The 19,198-nt window shown below is 36.4% G+C and overlaps 1 protein-coding gene across 4 annotated transcripts in view; it reads right to left on the minus strand.

Moving 5' to 3' along the window:
- otud7a (OTU deubiquitinase 7A) overlaps positions 1-19,198 on the minus strand; it is a 99,154-nt gene that overhangs the window by 25,294 nt on the left and 54,662 nt on the right. For all 4 annotated transcript variants that reach the window (XM_067380060.1, XM_067380063.1, XM_067380061.1 and 1 more), the window contains exons 4-7: positions 7,595-7,777; positions 5,935-6,153; positions 1,717-1,818; positions 1,397-1,524 (exon numbers count right to left, since the gene is read on the minus strand). In XM_067380060.1, the coding sequence (XP_067236161.1) occupies positions 1,397-1,524; positions 1,717-1,818; positions 5,935-6,153; positions 7,595-7,777 (632 nt within the window). The remainder of the gene's footprint in view (positions 1-1,396; positions 1,525-1,716; positions 1,819-5,934; positions 6,154-7,594; positions 7,778-19,198) is intronic.

Consider the following 19,198-nt stretch of genomic DNA (forward strand, 5'->3'; position numbering starts at 1 on the left):
TGCTATCGATCACGCTGCTGATTTCCTGTCCTCCGGTATGCTGTTACAGCAATAAGCTCTTACGCTAAAAGCTGTGGAGGAAACGCACAAGCTAATCAGCAGGGGTGTTTATGGGGAGAGCCATTATGAACTGCAGGCTAATGTTTACGCTTTACAACTACTCACTTGGCAGACGGCTTCTTACCAAACTACTTGCCTTTATTGCATTTGTAATATCTAAGTAGGAAGCTAAGGAAACAAAATCGAGAACTAAAAAGAATTTAAACATCGGCAAAAAAACGATCACAAATTAACCCAGTAATAGCATAACATGCTGCTAGTTAGTAAAGTGAGTAGTAAAGTTGCAGTTTATCTACATAAAAGTTTTTTAAACACTTTATGGTAAGTATACACCTATGTTTTGAATATGTTTAAATCAGTAAAAAACTGTTTTAGGTATGTTTGAGGACTTGTGTAAGACATGCTAACATATTAGCAAAAACTTGCAAATAGGCTAGGTGCAAAATGGCAAAAAAAATGAGCCAAGGAAGGACTTTATTTTCTTCTCTTAAAATTGTCAATATCCATAACAGAAACAGAAGCAATTTAGAACAGAGGGAAAATGCGAATGGTGATAATAAACATTAATGCTAATTATTTTCATTTCCTAACCCCGTCCCCCTCTCTCTCCCACTTTGTTTCCTGTTCTCTCTCCTATCTAAATAAAGGAAAAACGCCATAAATATACCTCAGTTTCTACAAATACATTAGGCTATACGTACAATATGTGGCATAAATTTCACCACTGGCATAGCATGAGCGCAACCAGATTTTTATCGCACATACTTTACACCTTGAAGTTTTTGCAACAATTACTTTGTCCACAAGGTGGCAACACTGGCCTTGGCCATTGTTTCATAAAAAAATAAATGAATGTGACATAACAACAATAAACTACTGGAGACACAATAACAATAGACGGTGTGAAGGGTTGAGAGATACAGGCAACTCTCGTTTATACAAGTACAAAGACATTTTTAATTCGCTCATAACTTTTGGAGAGAAATTTATGAACAAACTTTCTTCCAGTAACTTTAATGTTTATAAGAAGCTAATAATGATCTCTTTTTTTCATGAATGTTTTAGTTGGATGTTCGTCTAACATTTTTTAAATGTTAATACTTGTTTCAGAATGTTCAGAGAACATTCAAAAGTAACATTCTCATGATGTTTCCAAAATTATAAACTGTGATGTTCACTTAATGTTCGCAAAACCAAAAAAAAAACATTTTAAAACATTTTTTTTTTTAAATTGACTTTTTGAATGTTCAAAAGTAAAGTCAAAAATAACATTTTTAAAACTTACGCTAGCAAAACGTTCTTAGAACCTATTTTTGTTAGCTGGGTAGTTGCCAACCTCTTTGTTCTGTTGAGTCTGTTGCCACCTCCACCTCCTCTTCAGAGCTTCTCTCTCTGCTCCGCTCTTCATCATGGCATACAGACTCTTCCGCAGCACCAGATCCCGATCATGGAAGCCCCACATTCCTGGAACACATAGACAGTCAGACATACGACACCAAGTTAGTCAGACACACAACAGCACAATTTAGCCTATATTTCTAATTAAAGGAAAATCACATGAAATCTGAGACTGAACACTTCTCTTTTGTCCAGATGTTACAGATGTTCATGTAAGATGTAACATTTGAGTATGAAAGTGAATTCTGAAAGTCTCACCTAAAGAAGCTGCATGCAGAAGGCAGTTGCCGTCTCCTGTTGTGGCTAATGGCAGTAGCTTCTTACAGCTGGTGCACATGGTGGACCACCAGTTCAAACGACCTACAGAATGGTTTAAACACACTGATATTACTTAAACATGGACTAATAAACACCATCCAACATCCCATCACACTCTTAAAACTAAAACTTATCTTTAAACTTTAAAAAGTTACTGGTCATACTGGCAATTATCTTTATTCAAAGGTGCCCTAGAATTAAAAATTGAATTTACCTCGGCATAGTTTAATAACAAGAGTTCAGTACATGGAAAAGACATACAGTGAGTCTCATTCATGAAACATTCGTAAATATACGAGTAAATATGCGAGTGATTTGCGCGTAAAGAGACTTTCCCGAAAACTCTTCTCCTGATTCACAAATACTTCGTAAATGTCAGAAGTGATAGTGAAATGTGTGTGTGTGTCGTAAATGGGATGCGCGTGCACGCTCATTCTCAATTACGCTCATTCTCAATTACCATAAATCCCACCCATTAAATCCGACTGACAACTATATATGGGCATCATATAATGACACCAAACGAAGGATTTTGGACATTTTATAGGAAACAATTTCCATAACAAATAAGGGCCATTAGTTTGCCCAACTGTATTGAAATCTATCCATTATTTGATTAAAGTGCTCCGTTTGCAGATGCTATTACTGGCTCTCACAATAAAAAGAAAAAGAAAAAACGTATGTAATTACTATATATATGATAATTTTTCAAAATGCTGTGTAATGTACCTTATTAAGGTGAATTAAAATGCAGCCTTATTAAAGAGCAAAACGTTCGGATGTTAAACGCACTATTTACGCGTGGCTGGGAGCAGGTGTAGATTTCTTTCGTACCAACTAACATTTGGAAAATACGAACATTTTAATGAATCCGAAAATTTATGCCAGAACCACTTTACACACGATTTACACAAAAATTTGTTCTGCTCGTTTTTCATGAATGAGACCCATTGAGTTTCAAACTCCATTGTTTCCTCCTCCTTATGTAAATCTCATTTGTTTAAAAGACCTCCAAAGAACAGGCGAATCTCAACATAACACCGACTGTTACGTAACATTCGGGATCATTAATATGTACGCCCCCAATATTTGCATATGCCAGCCCATGTTCAAGGCATTAGACAAGGGCAGCCAGTATGGATCTGTGCACAGCTGAATCATCAGACAGGTAAGCAAACAAGAACAATAGCGAAAAATGGCAGATGGAGCAATAATAACTGACATGATATCATGATATTTTTAGTGATGTTTGTAAATTGTCTTTCTAAATGTTTCGTTAGCATTTTGCTAATGTAGGCTACTGTTGGTTAAAGTTACCATCGTTTCTTACTGTATTAACGAAGACAAGAGCCGTCGCTATTTTCATTTTTAAACACTTGCAGACTGTATAATTCATAAACACAACTTCATTCTTTATAAATCTCTCCAACAGTGTGTAATGTTAGCTTTAGCCACGGAGCTCAAAACTCATTCAGAATCAAAATTAAACATCCAAATAAATACTATACTCACATGACCCAAAGCATGCATGCAGCATACATGACGAACATCTTGTAAAGATCCATTTGAGGGTTTTATTAGCTGTGTGAACTTTGTAAATGCACTGTATTATAGAGTCACGAGCTCGATGGGCAGGGAGCACAAGATTTAAAGGGCCAGCAGCCCCTGCATCGGTGCATAGTTAATGATGCCCCAAAATAGGCAGTTAAAAAAAATAATTTAAAAAAATCTATGGGGTATTTTGAGCTGAAACTTCACAGACACATTCAGGGGACACCTTAGACTTATATTACATCTTGTAAAAAAACGTTCGATGGCACCTTTAAACGTTTTGTGATTCTCCTCCTGTTCATTTCTTCTGTTCAGTCCATCGAGGTCAGACGCGAGTAAATAACACACTGGAGAGCCGCTTTGTAGTTGAAATTTAAGTTGTAATTCTAATTGAAAGAGACACTGGAACAGTTTTTCTTTCATGTTTAATACTATAAAAAAATACTATACTGTAAAGCTGCTTGCTTTAAAGCAAACTATTTTATCAAGTAGTATCTTAATAAACGTGACGTGACTATTGGAGTGCCGAATTGCAGAGCTTGTGCAAACATATCCTCATTACTATGATCAGATGCTTTCTTAAGTGCCGTTGTTGTGTTTATTTTGTCATTGAGAGGAAAGTGTGCGGCACAAATTTACATATTCATCTAACAGCCGCTCTCAACAGTGTAAGTGGTGTCTGTATGTTCGCTGAAAAGGTATTTCTTTTTACCTCTGAGTGAACAACGAAAAAGAACTTCGCAATGAGTATATCGGGTCTTTAGTTATAATGTATAGCACACCAAGCATATTTTTTTTCATGGCATGCAGTAGCAGAATAATCAGTCCTCTGCAGCTCTCGGCCCTAAGGCGGTTTGCACTGGGCATTGACCTGTCGCCCACTCTTTTCTCTGGAGCTGGTAAAGCTCACCACAGGCGAACGTCATTGCCTCTACCCTCAGCCCATTTGCCCTCTCTTGGGATAGGGTCTTCCTCCCACAGTCCAAAAGCATTTCCAAAGCCCCGAGGCAATGTCCAACCAGTTTGCTATAGTATATAGCTTGCACAGACTGGAAATGGGTCCGTGTAAACGGGACCCCCCAATAATTAGAAATGGCCAAAATGGTCCCCTCAATATTTGAAATTCTCTGCATTTACATTTTTAGTCTGGTCTGCCTCTGTGGTCTAGTGCTGCGTTCACGCCACCTCGTATTTACCGGAATCTTGAGATGACAACATTTGACGTTATATTCAGAGCTGTTCACGTCCTTGGACTGGGAATTATGCGTTTCTATGGCAACACTATCAACACCTATGAATCTACAGCGGTCAGCGGTGTTCATCTGGGAGCTTTCAGAAAACTCCCAGCTTACAAGCTGTAACTACGAGCTCTACGAGGACACGCTTATTACAAGCTAGAATTTCGTAACTACAGGAATTGCGAGGCCGCGTGAACGCACCTTAACAGTGTTCGTCAATGTCAACATGATTGAGATGGCCAATCAAATCAAAGTAGGCGGGGTTTACTGTTCACAGAAGTAGAACGTGAATTCCAACGAGAAGGTTCAGTTTAACGCTGAAAGACGGTGAGGTAAGACGTAAACAGTGAAACTTTTAATATATAAAAATAGTAAATATTTTACAATAGCAATGTTAAACGACCGACAGTAACAACCAGTGATGCAAACTACTTGACTTTATTCTTAAATATGGCCATTTTGTATTGAAAGTTTACGTGATTTATGCAAATTCCTAACAGAGTGTGATGAGACCGAAAACATTTTATGTTTTCGACATATTAGGTGTACAAAAAAAGTGCATATGTGCATTATTTTAATGCAAATATTATATTGCGAATAGTTAAATGGTTATTTCTCAACTAGAATTAGACCTCGAATTTCCTTCACTGTTCTATTTCTTTATGCGTTATAAAAAATAGTTTTATAACGCATAAAGACACGATTGCGGCCTTGCCTTCTATTGATCTTTTGCTAATTAACTATCTAGTTTAATCTAATTTAAAACACATGTGCCAATTTCTTAGAAACTTTATTGGTTTTATATGGTTTTGTACCACTTTCAAGAGAAGATTCAATTTAATTTAATTTAATCTAAAAATAGAACAGTGTTGTAACTATCAAGGAAAAGGAAACATTTTTCTTACACCTTGAATACATGTGAGTGCATGTATCTTAATCATAAAAAATGATGATCTTTTCAAGGTACTTTTTTTCACAATTGATGATTTAATATTACATTTAAATTATAATAATAATATAAGACTTATTGACTTTGAGGTCTGTATGGGGGCCTCTCTATGATTTTTTGTGCATGTTGATTGGACTACATGACTTAAATTTAATGGACAAAGTTTTTAAATAAAAAGAAATGAGCTATGTTGTTTGGGAAGTGCAGGTTTGTGTTCACTGGTCCGCTTGGCTTTGCTGTTGATCCAAGATCTGGGATTAGTTTAATTCTGTTGCTGCTGTGTTGTGTTGACTGTAGCTAGTCTTATGCAATCAATTCTGACATTAGTACTGATCATAAATCTGTGTTTATCATCACTGTAATGAAGGGCTAGACTTCGGATTCACTCCATCACTGATCTGAGAGCAGCTCATGGCTCACCGGCCTGCTCCAGGGCCACCATAGTGGATTGCTCGATGAGGTCACGCTCGATGAAGCAGCGGAAGTCCTCGCTGTACACGCTCAGGTCGGGCAGCTGGAATGTGTAGATGGGCATCTCCAGGGGGAACTGCTCCCTGGCACAATCCCCTGACACCTGCAGCCGGGCCAAAGACATGATGGCAGAGCTGGCATGGGAAATGCCTCGAGATAGACGCTTCTCTAGAAGAGAGAGAGAGAGGGGAAATAGATGTGAAATAAAAACAGATAAGATTTACTTTCTTAATAAATGTTCTTGATCTTTTAATGTTTAAAAATATCACTGCATGCACGTACACACACGCACTCACAATCAATCAATCTAGAGCTGTCAAGTCGGTAAGCAAGTCGGTACTGAAATTTAAAAACGTGATGCTTTGAACACTGTTGAGGGGATTCGTAAACACGTCTGATTGGCCTTTGTGTTCACAAGCTCAACAGATATGACTGTGATTGGCTTCAATGATCAACGCCTCAAAAACATGTTGTAAATATAGTCATCAATGACGCTCTTCACTGGGCGCTTACACAGATACACATGAAGGCTTTTGAAAGCAGGACTGGTCCGTGATAGACGCCTGCTTTCAAACACTCCCGCTTTCAAAACGCTTTCAAATTCAAACACTTGTGTGTGCTTTTAAACGTTCCAATGTGTTGATCATTGTAGCCAATCACAGACATATCTGTTGAGCGCGTGAACACAACGGCCAATCAGAGGTGTTTACGAATCCACTCAACAGCGCTCAAAGCATTACATTTTTAAAATTTCACTGCTGACTTGGTACCAAAGTCGGGACTTTTGACAACTCTCAATCAATCAATCAATCTGAAATTATTTTTTAATTACATTACAGAGGTTAAATGTGTCAAATTAAATCTTTAATTCAATAAGTCTTTTATGTTGTCTTCAATGCTAATATGATCTAATAGTACATGAAATAGTTTTGTAATTTATATGTAAAATATAACTGTAAAATTATAATTTTTGTGGCACTATTGTAAATGAAATTGCATTCATTGGTCAGAAGAACAGATAGCTCCACCCCATACTCACACCATTGGTTGAGCCAATGTTGTTGTGGGGCTGTTCCCAAACAAACAGCCACAGTGTTTACACTTCTCAGGTAAACCAACCTACAAAATGGCTAACTTAAACTTGTCTCTGCATATTAAAGTCAGGATGAAACAGGAGTTGTGAAGATCTTTTTTTTTCTTCACAGTGATGTACATTTGAGTGAAACAGATTATTAAAAAAGGAGAAAATATAAGGTGGGGACTTGGCTCAATCCATCAATTGTTGGCTGGATGGAGGCGGATTTGAATGCAAGCTTGATGTTGATTGTTAGAAAAGGCGGGGTTTAAGTAGACAAAATGGTTGGAGAAGTCACCAAAGAGAAGTCTGTTACTTTTCAACGATATGACATTTTGATGAAGGTCAAAAAATGTTTAAGAAATGAAACATGCATAGAGGAATTGCTCACAATCAGATCAATAACATGTATTTAGAAAATATATAGATGAGGTAAATTTTCATTTCATGCTGAGTTTAAACTGGTACACTAGAAAATAGAGAAAACACAGCAATAAGTCACAAAACGAGGAGCTTATAGAGAGCTTTGCTCACCCTGAGTGTTGTCCTCTTGTTTCTGGGGGCATTGCTCAGTCTTGCTGATGTGCTGCGGGGTGCTGCTACGCTCCGGCTGCTTGTAGTAACGGCCCTCATTGAAGACGTGGGGCAGGTTGGCCGTGTGGACCTGCCGGAGCTGCTCATAATCATTGAGAGCGGCGCTCAGGTCCCAGTTTTTACCTGATCCACCACAAACAAACAACAGAATTCATGATACATGGTGAGAATATGATAATGATTTAACGTAAAAAGTTTTCTAATATTTTTTCGGCAGCAAAGAAAATAATCTTGCGGAAAAAGTTAAAGGCTGCATCCTAAATCACATACTTCCCTACTATGTAGTAGGTGAAAAAATGTATGGTGACAAAAGTATGTCCGAATTCTCATAAGAGAGTAGGCAAAAAGTACCAGGGTGACCTACTACTACTGGCGAGATTCTGAAGTGTGCATACGATGGACACTTTAATATCCCATGAGGCCATGGGAGAGGATTTGTGAATGGCAGTCGAAGCGAAGGTCACATTATAATGACAACCTGGCGAATGTACTACGTCCAATTTACATTCACACTACACACATGTAGAACACGTATTTTAGTCATGAAGTACTTATTCAAAATAAGTACCTACTCAAGAGAGTATAGTTGCGTCCCAAATTATGCACTATACACTAATACTCTATGTACTTATGCACTCATCCATGTAGTGCGTGAAATGTATAAGGTTATTTTGTCATTTAACAACGAAGTTAAAAGCTGCGACAGTTGAGTGCATGAAGTGTCCAACATTCCACACTTCATTTTTTCTGTTAATTTAGTGCAACATCCGGGTATTTAAAGTGAACTTTTTCTTTTTGCAATTATCTGTGTGAATGCACTACTCGCACTATTTGTACTTAAAAACATCATAGAATAGTGCATAAGTATGCAAATTGGGACACACCTTATGTGATTTTGGATGCAGCCATAGTTAGCTAACTCAACAACGGCATATCCTGTTTAATGGTACATATTAACTATATCGCCCCCTTGAGGACTCTAGCAGGGTTGCCAGTGTAACCCCTCTACCCAGGTCCTACTCACCCCACTCTGCGTGGGCCTCAAACCTGGGTCTCCGGCGTTGGGAGTCGGACACTCTAACATGGAGGCTAAAGGCTGCAACCTCTAACATCAGTCGCTAGAGCATCTCTTGAGATCAGAGGAGTGAGGTTTACTCGCACAGCGACTACTAGCTGGCCTCCAATACACTCACCCCCCTAAACCTCACTCCCATCCGGGTCACAGCACCAATGTAAACCCTCTACCCATGTCCTACTCACCCCGCTCTGCGCAGGCCTCAAACCTGGGTCTCCGGCGTTGGGAGTCGGACACTCTAACATGGAGGCTAAAGGCTGCAACCTCTAACATCAGTCGCTAGAGCATCTCTTGAGATCAGAGGAGTGAGGTTTACTCGCACAGCGACTACTAGCTGGCCTCCAATACACTCACCCCCCTAAACCTCACTCCCATCCGGGTCACAGCACCAATGTAAACCCTCTACCCATGTCCTACTCACCCCGCTCTGCGCAGGCCTCAAACCTGGGTCTCCGGCGTGGAAGTCGGACGCTCTAACATGGAGGCTAAAGGCTGCAACCTCTAACATCAGTCGCTAGAGCATCTCTTGAGATCAGAAGAGTGAGGTTTACTCGCACAGCGACTACTAGCTGGCCTCCGTTACACCAGGTTTGCATAACAAAACCAGCTCAATTTCTATTCAAAAACCCATTCAATCACGACCAAAACTAGTCCAATTGCATTCCGTCCTAAAATCATGAACAATGTTTTCATGCCCACTAAACAGGAAGTGACTGTTAATGAACGTGACCTGGTCTTTATCTTTCATTTCGCTGAGCCACGGTTTGAGGAGTACTGCTAACTCCCATAAGGCTTTTCAGTCTAATCCCAATTACATCACCTGCCAACACGAGTGCCACATCAAACCCTAAACAATGAAGTTCCACTTCACATCAAGCCTGATAATAAAGAGAGACAAAACGCTTGTGGTTTTTCTCCAGCATGCTCTGAGTGAAGACAATTTGATGACAATTTGATGAAAGAAACAATAAAGATGTGTTTTTGTTCAGTTCGTTTTGTATACAGAAATATAGAAAGCACAAACCAAGAAAAAATTGGAGGAAGATCACAAGAAAGATAGGGAAACCAAATGCTTTAATGTGAAATGACAGTCACCTCAAGACTCCTACACATAAATGCAGCTGCTTCCATGTCCTCCAGCTACTGTCTTATCTCCATAACCCAAAGGCCTCACAGGGACCAAAAAAACAGGTCGTTCTAACTGTCTACAGAGAGATACAGTGTGTGTGCGTTTCAGGATTTGCCTGTATTGTGGAAACCAAATGTCCCTGCAAGGATAGCAAAACCTGAAATCACCTACATAATGTAAAATTATATATATTTATATAATATACTACTTTTATATACACTGTGCTGGTCCTAAACATCTATATATTTAAACGCCTATATAATATTGTAACTGCACATTTATAATGATGAAGTTGCTTAAATGTAATTTTTCATGTAAATATTCAAATATATTCAAATACATCATATATATATATATATATATATATATATATATATATATATATATATATATATATATATATATATATACACACAAACACAAACAAATATATGCACAAACGTTTATGTTAGATGCGATTAATCGTGATTAGCCAATTTGAAAGTACTAATTTAATTACATAAAAATATGTATAATTTACAATATATTCTATACAGTATAATAAATAAAAGAAAGCAAAGTGGAAATAAATAAATAAATAAAATCTTACTTCTTAACTTTTATAATCTGAAGCCTAGCATGCATTTTTTCTAGCTTTCATTCGGACAGTCTGAACAGGGTTTTTACATTCTTACTGCAGCCTATGCAGCACCAGAATCCACATCAATCAATACAAATCTCATTGTAGTTTATGGATTTGTACATCCTTTGACCAGCCTGAAATTTTAAAAGACATTTTAAGGTTTAATCGAATGACCGCTCAGCACCTCTGATACATGCGTTTCGCAGTTTACTAAGCATTATGGGTCTCAATCAATGTGTTGAAGGTGGTGGATGGAAGCTTCCTGTTGACGTCCCATTCACTGTCTGTCCTTTAGGTGTACAATTGGATTTTGTAGACATTATTACATATTGTGGATACAATCAGGCCACATAAATATGAAATATCTCAATAATGTCTGAGGTCAGTGCTTTTTAAATTGTAAAGCTGGTTACAAACATGGTCAAACACCTAATTTAATTAAACAAGTACCCTTGGGAGCTTTGGCAGCAAAAGGTTTGCAGGGTTTTAAAAGAAAACATCCTATTTTAAAAATCAGCTATATTCAATAATGATATTGAACAGATTCCAAATATTCTCACATGTGAGTTTAAGACATATATTTAAATATCTTTTAACAATTTACTTTTAACATTTACTCTTTTTTACCTAACTATATATATATATATATATATATATATATATATATATATATATATATATATGCAATATTTACTATACTGTTTATAGTAAATATTAATAAAATAAAAAATATAACAATGTTTATGTTATACTATTATATTATATTATATTATATTATATTATATTATATTATATTATATTATATTATATTATATTATATTATATTATATTATATTATATTATATTGCTTTGGATAAAAGCATCTGCTAAATTAATAATAATAATGTATATTTCAGTTCTGTTGGCACAGATTCTGTAAGGGCCTGGCTGTAATTCAGAGCAGTACAACCAACTTCCATGCAAGTTTCCTTGATCAAACAAGACAAAATGAGCAGGTAAAGAATGGAACCGGACAACGAACAATTCTAATTTGGTGCTCTTCTGTGTCTTTGCTAATGAATGAGGACATTTGCAGTCCTTCTGCAAGATGTTACTACAGTAATTAACCTTTTCTTTTCCCATTAATCAGCTACTCTGCTTTATCTACATTGGGGAGACTTTGCTAATACAGTGACATGTGCGAACTGGTCAATCACCATTTGATGTGAAGGGACGACACACTGGATATCTCACAGTGACAATCACGACCGTATCTAAAATGAAAAATACTATAAGCTGACTGCATACTGCACACTATATACACTGTATTTTACTAGTATATTAAATAAAACACATTATTTAACAACAAATGTTTCAAACAGTACATTAAAAAAAATTATACGTTGGATTTACTTATGTCAACAGGTTTCACGTAACTGGGTTATGTTGCATTTAATTAACATTGTTTATTTCAGTAAACTTAAGTTTATGACATAAGGTTAATTCAGTGTCATTTAGTTAACATTCTTAATTTTGTCCAAAACTATTATGTTTATTTATCCTAAAATTAATATCAAAACAAAAACAAGTAATCCAGTTTAATTGATTAGTTTATTTAGTGAACAATTTTTGCGCGATCCAGCCCTGTGCAAAGCATGATCGGAAGGGGAAATCCTGTTCCTAGTTTCTGTTATGCTATTCAAAGTTGCCCTGACACACCAAACCGACACTCGACAGCCGACGGCCAAGTAGCACGTCCGTTCTGCCTTTCCGTACCAGCAGGTGGCAGTAGCTGAAGAGGCAATCAGAATGATCAGATGGTCCGACTGACCGACGAGCTCCGATGGCGAATCAACATGTCGAATTCAGCCGAAAAAAGCAGCAGAGGACCAACTTCAGCCGATGGTGCGGAAAACACTGAGAAAACTTAGTCGGCTTGCTATGTTGCTAAGTTAATCCAACATGATTCTTTTCAACCACTTTATTTAATCCATTTGAGTTGAGATAAATGATTTTAGTTGTGTTAAAGGGATAGTTCACCAAAAAATGAAAATTTGATGTCTATCTGCTTACCCCCAGTGCATCCAAGATGTAGAGGACTTTCTTCAGTCGAACGCAAATTATGATTTTTAACTGCAACCGCTGCCGTCTGTCAGTCAAATAATAGCAGTGATTGGGAACTTGAACAATAAGAGTCGAAAAAACTTCCATAGACAAATCCAAATTAAACCCTGCGGCTCGTGATGGCACATTGATGTCCTAAGACACGAAACAGTATTTATATAATTTTTTACCTCTAATACACCACTATGTCCAACTTCGTTCAGCTTCCGGCTAGTGAGGTCTGATCGCGCTCTGACAACGGAAGTGATGTCTCGCGCTCATTGAAGTATATGGGCGAGACATCACTTCCATCTTCAGAACGCGTTTTTTGACCTCACTAACAGGAAGCTGAACGAAGTTGGACATAGTGGTGTATTAGAGGTAAAAATGATATAAATAATGTTCGGTTTCTCGCACAAACCGATCGCTTCGTGTCTTAGGACATTAATGTGTCGTCACGAGCCGCAGGTTTTAATTTTGATTTGTCTAAGCAAGTTTTATTTACTGTTATAGTTGAAGTTCCCATGTACTGCTATTATTTGACTGACAGACGGCAGCGGTTGCAGTTAAAAATCCTAATTTGCGTTCGACTGAAGAAAAAAAGTCACCTACATCTTGGATGCCCTGGGGGTAAGCAGATAAACATCAAATTTTCATTTTTGGGTGAACTATCCCTTTAACACAACTAAAATCATTTATCTCAACTCAAATGGATTAAATAAAGTGGTTGAAAAGAATCATGTTGGATTAACTTAATTTACTTAAGTAAATTGAACAAGCATCAAATGTTATTTTTGGCCTACTTAAATGAAACATGTTTTTTTTTTTTTTCTCAAAACAAGAATATTGAGTTGAGCCAAATCACAACTGTTTCAAGTCAGTTTAACACAATGCATTTGTGTTTTAATGAGAAACCTAATATAATGGTGTTAAATGAAAATGAACTGTTCAATAAATAAACTTATTCAAAAAAAAAAAATTTTTGAGTAGTATTAGAAATAGTAGATACTATACACAGTATACATACTACATACTGCAGAAATGAAAGTATTAGTTGTGATACCTTATCAGTCCTTTAGAGGGTGACAATACACCCCTCATAAACCACAAATATAGCTTCATTAGTGACACAACTAAAGATTTTTTTTTTTTTTTTTAATTTTATAATGGGCCTTGTTGAATAGCCATCATGTAATGTCATCTCTCAATCACAATAGTGCCTCTCTGAATGGAGCACAAGGCTCATATCAAAATGTCTGCCAGTGTCGGCTGAGTCATTTTTCCCAGAACAAGCGTACAAAGGGTCTGTGCCTGAGACGAAACACAGAGGCCCTTCCCGCTCAGCTTTCCACAACAGCTTCTGTGATGGTGGTTCCGCAGGGAGCCATTGGAGGGCAACAACAGCCAGGTGGGATGACGTGTTAATGATGAGTGGCACTGACAACCGGGGACACATCATTCCCCTGCCATGATCTATCAGTCAATCAGACCTAAACACACAGCCAAGGATCATTTGAGCCTTGTGGCAGATCTGAGGGCAGTTTTGTGAGGTTTGGTAGGTGAAAAGTTCAGTGAGAAATGTTGTTCTCAAAGAGCTCCAACTGTTGTCTTGTCAGGGTGAAAGAGTAAGATTTTTGTTGTGAATATATATTAGCTTTATAACAGTATTAGAGAAGCACAAACGTTTCCCAGTATCCTTAGCAACCACATAGCAATGCCAATCATCCACGCCAGTAGGTGTCAGTGCAAAATCCAAAACTGTATTATAAGCACAATTTTACAGTAGTTAAGCAAACGCCAAGGTCATATTTGATAGTTATAAAACACAAGTTACAAACAGTAACTATGTTAGCTTTCCTTGTGAAAAAAAAAAAAGAGTACACTTTAGCATAATTTTAAAAAGAGTAGGGTACTTATTACGGAAATAATATACTTAAAATAATACACTTTAGAGCAAACTGAATGTAGCTCCATTTTAGACTGCTTTTTTGACCAACTTAAATATGACTTAAAGGGTTAGTTCACCCAAAAATGAAAATTCTGTCATTAATTACTCATCCTCATGTCGTTCTACACCCGTAAGACCTTCATTCATCTTCAGAACACAAATTAAGATATTTTTGAAAATCCGATGGCTCAGTGAGGCCTCCATTGACAGCAAGTTAACTTACACTTTCAATGATACTAAAGACATATTTAAAACAGTTCATGTGACTGCAGTGGTTCAACCTTAATGTTATAAAGCGACAAGAATACTTTTTGTGTGCCAAAATAATGACTTTATTGAACAATATTTAGTGATGGGCGATTTCAAAACACTGATTCATGAAGCTTCAAAGCTTTACAAATCTTTTGTTTCGAATCAGTGGTTCAGAGTGCGTATCAAACTGCCAAAGTCACGTGATTTTAGTAAACGAGGCTTCGTTACGTTATAAGGGTTTCAAAATTTCAATGGTTCACGTGATTTTGGCAGTTTGATATGCGCTCCAAACCACTGATTCGAAACAAAAGATTCGTAAAGCTTCAAAACTTTGAGTAATTAATGACAGAATTTTCATTTTTGGGTGAACTAACCCTTACATATTTATACATAATTTTATGGTTAATTGTACTGCTGAAAGTACTGACAAGCATTTATGCATTTTAAAGTGAACCAATCCTTTAATGGTTAGTTAATAGTGTTAATTTGAGACTAAACTAAAGTGTGACCTTTTATTTTTATGAAATTTGCAAATTCCCCACAAGTTATTTTTTGGTTTTATTATTACAGCCTGAATAAAGTAACTTTCCCTACAGGTTATTTTTAGGGTTTATATATATATATATATATATATATATTATATATATATATATATATATATATATATATATATATATATATATACATATACAATGTAAACTAAACTTCCAATTAAAATGTTGCAGATGTTTTTGTGTAATGACCTATGCAGAGCTTTTTCTAATGCTGAAATGTTTAATTTTTCATAACCATAAACTTTATTTTTCAGAATAATACATAAAATTAGTCTGAGTAAACAGAATGTTTTACTTGATAGAAATAAAAAACTAGTTTAAAAGCGACAAGAATGCAGTCATGCAGTGTCCGTTTCAATTCAACCGGACACTGCATTTCCATAAATGTCTTTGGGACAAAACCAGTTGCAACATACTGGACCTCATTCACGAAACACAAACAACAATAAATTTAAAGCAAGAATTTACATAAGAATGGTTTTACAAACAGTTTAAACAGAATGTGTTCTGTTTCATGAATGAGGCCCATTAAATAGACTCTATTTTGTTCATGACACACTAAATATGGCATTTACACTGACTGTTAACTGATGTATCAGAACTAACAAAGAAATTGAAGACTGATCTAACCTTTAGTGTACAGTGTAAAGTGTACACAGTGTTTAGAAGTCAGTACTCACCCTTACTAAGATCCTGGTGTTAGATGTCTCATGTCGTCTGTGGAGCGTGTCTTGAGAAAAGACTTCTGGGGAAAAAATAGCTTGCAAACTAACAATCAGGAGTAACTAGCATAAAAGCAGGGAAGTTAGCTACATTTTTAGTAGCATGATTAGCCCAGCTGCTTTCAAAATAATGTAGCTTCAGTAGCAAGCTGTTTTGTTTCTGTTTTTTTTTTGTGTGTGTGTGTGTGTTTTAATACTAAACAGAAGTGTATTTTCTGTGCCCAAGTGAGCTGAAGAAATGATCAAACTGGAAAAACAGCTGGGTTAGTCATGCTGCAAAAATGTAGCTAGCATCATTGCTTTTATGCTAGTTACTCCTATTCAGCAGTTTGTAGGTAACCCCCCCATCGCTTCTCAAGACACACTCTACAGATACACTCTTATAAAATGGTGAAAGGAGATTTGACAGCAATTTTGATTTAGTTTTAGTCATAGTCTTTTGACTAAAATGCCATTTAGTTTTAGTCATCGGAAATTGTTTTAGTTTTAGTGTAGTTTTAGTTGACTAAATATCATAAGATTTTAGTTGACTAAATCTATCGCCAAAGCGGATGGTTTTTGACCATTCAAGTGCAAAAAGACACTAAAGAGCAAAATTCAGTACTTTTTTTAGGGATTTACACACTTATCATTGATGTACTATTATAGTTTTCGTTTAAATTTTTTTTAGATTTGATTTAGTTTTTCTGCTTTCATTGTAATTTTAGTTAAAAGTTTTAGTTTGTTCATGTCTTTTAGTTTTTGCTTTTAAATGTCTATAAGTTTTTATTTCTGTTTATTATTTTAATACCTCAGGTCAAGCTAAAGCTTAGAAACTAGAAGTTTACATTTTATATATATATATATATATATATATATATATATATATATATATATATATATATATATATATATATATATATATATATATATTATTTCATTTAAAGTTTATATCAAGTAATGAAGATTTCTTTGGTTTTAGGTTTAGTTAACTATAATAACCCTTATACCTGTAAAATATATTGAATAATGTGTCAAATGATGTTCTTACTCTTTCCTTCCTGTGACATAATATACAGTAGTTTACTATGAATTAAATAGAAATTAAATTAAATACAATTTATTGTGTAAACAAAATAACAATAATGACCAGGAAAAAATAATAATTATAAACCATCCCGAAATACCCCGTGACTCTTATTCTGAAATAAGTTCATGAGTTCATGAGGGTGATAAATATGCATAAATATGCATTCTTACAACCGTCTAAAACATACTAACATATAAACACCGTGTAGTAAACATTGTCATAATTCATCAACATAAGCTTATAAGCAATCGCTTGGTATAAATGTGCGAAATTCATTAATTGCGAAGCAGTCTGAAGTGCCGCTGTGCGAGCCTGTAGAGGGCGCAACAGAGCCGCGTTTCCCGCAGTTAGATCAGCACGTTACACTTCAAATGTGTGCATCTTCCACACAGGACAGCAGCACTGACTGGATATCTTCCCAAATCGTCCTTCTCTTTCATTTTCATCTCGTTTTTATTCATTGACGAAAATTAGAGTAGATTTCAGTCATAGTTTTAGTCATTCAAAACGCATTTTTATTTAGTCATCGTCTCGTTTTCGTCTGTGAAAAAATGTGGTTGATGAAAATTATGACGAAAATTATTCGTCAACGAAATTAACACTCTACTATACATGCTATAGAAACACTCATTCTCTGCCTGCTTCACACAACACTTAAACCTAAAATAGTCATTCATAAAGTTCAAACAGGTGGAAGCGAATTACAAATCTCACATCATAAAAGCATTCTGAGCTGAGGTGCAAGTATATTTAACCTCTTACATGACTACGAATGCACGAGCGCTCTCCAGCACTCTTCTTCATGAGCATTTGAGAGTGTGTGGTTAAAAACTAACCTAGAGCGCCATCTGCTGTTAAAACTAAGCTCAGAATTGATTCTACAGGACAATATCAGGATCGATCCAGATTCACTGTATCAAGAATCGATCGATGTATCGAGAATCGATGTATTGTCCCAGCCCTACCAACAACCATATTCAGCTTACGAGGAAAAAGTAATGCCTCTCGCAGTTCAAAACGCTTACACTACGTCCTACACTTTGTGAAAAAGGAAGGCGGTCTGGCAGAAGCTAGATATTTAACATAATAACTTGTTATATGTGAATATTTTTCTTACACAAATGCATCGCTTCACTTCAGAAGACCTTTATTACCCCACCCATATACAACTAGGATGGCTTGAGGGTGAGTAAATCTTGAGGTAATGTTCATTAAAGCAAACTAATCCTTTAACTACGAATTTACCGCTTATTAAGTACTAATAAAAAGCAATATGCATGCTAATAAGCAACTAGTTAATAGTGAGAATTAGAACTTAAACTAAAGTGTTACCAAATAAAACCCAAAAATAACCATTGGAGAACATTCTGTATAAGTTCTCTTTAGGTTAAAAAAACCCCTCAATGTTCTGGGAAGGTTCATTTTTGGTTATAAAAAGAACCTACAAAGAATGCTCCCAGAACATTCTTATTTGGTTCCCCCCCCCCAAAAAAAAATAACCAAATGGGAACATTAAGGGAATATTCTGTGTTTGCTGGGATGCAGTGCAGTCAGCTTTAAACAGACACATACACCTGCAGTGTCTCGATCTCTAGACCAATAAAGGGCCGTTCACACTCAGTGACTTGAAGTGACCAAATGACTGGCACAAAGTGGCATGAGAGACAGAGACTATTGGTATGTTGTGGGTGTTTCCAAATAATTTGTGATCAGACTTTCAGAAGCTATGAACCAGCAGTGAAAACGCCTACTAGTAATATAGCAACATGGCGTCACAAACAGGGCATTGCAGACATGTACAGAGGTTACTGAGTGCATGTTACATAAATATAACGGTCCGTGCAGTGCTTCGTGAGCACTTGAGAGTGTGCGTGATGGCTGGGATGCTGACAGCTGGCAGGGTCTGCATTTGTGGCCAGCCTTTGACTAAGTAGTCCAGTTTATGTCTCATTACATGCTCCCGTTCAATACTTCCACTTCTTCCTGTGCATATGCATGGAAGAGACGTTCGACCCTTTCGAGGGATGTTGAGGACATTCCTGCCGTTTGCTTTCTTGGAACCAGCTCAGCATCACGTTTAAAAACTTCTGT

The sequence above is a fragment of the Chanodichthys erythropterus genome, chromosome 24 (genome assembly GCF_024489055.1).
Source record: "Chanodichthys erythropterus isolate Z2021 chromosome 24, ASM2448905v1, whole genome shotgun sequence".
Taxonomy (NCBI): Eukaryota; Metazoa; Chordata; class Actinopteri; order Cypriniformes; family Xenocyprididae; genus Chanodichthys; species Chanodichthys erythropterus.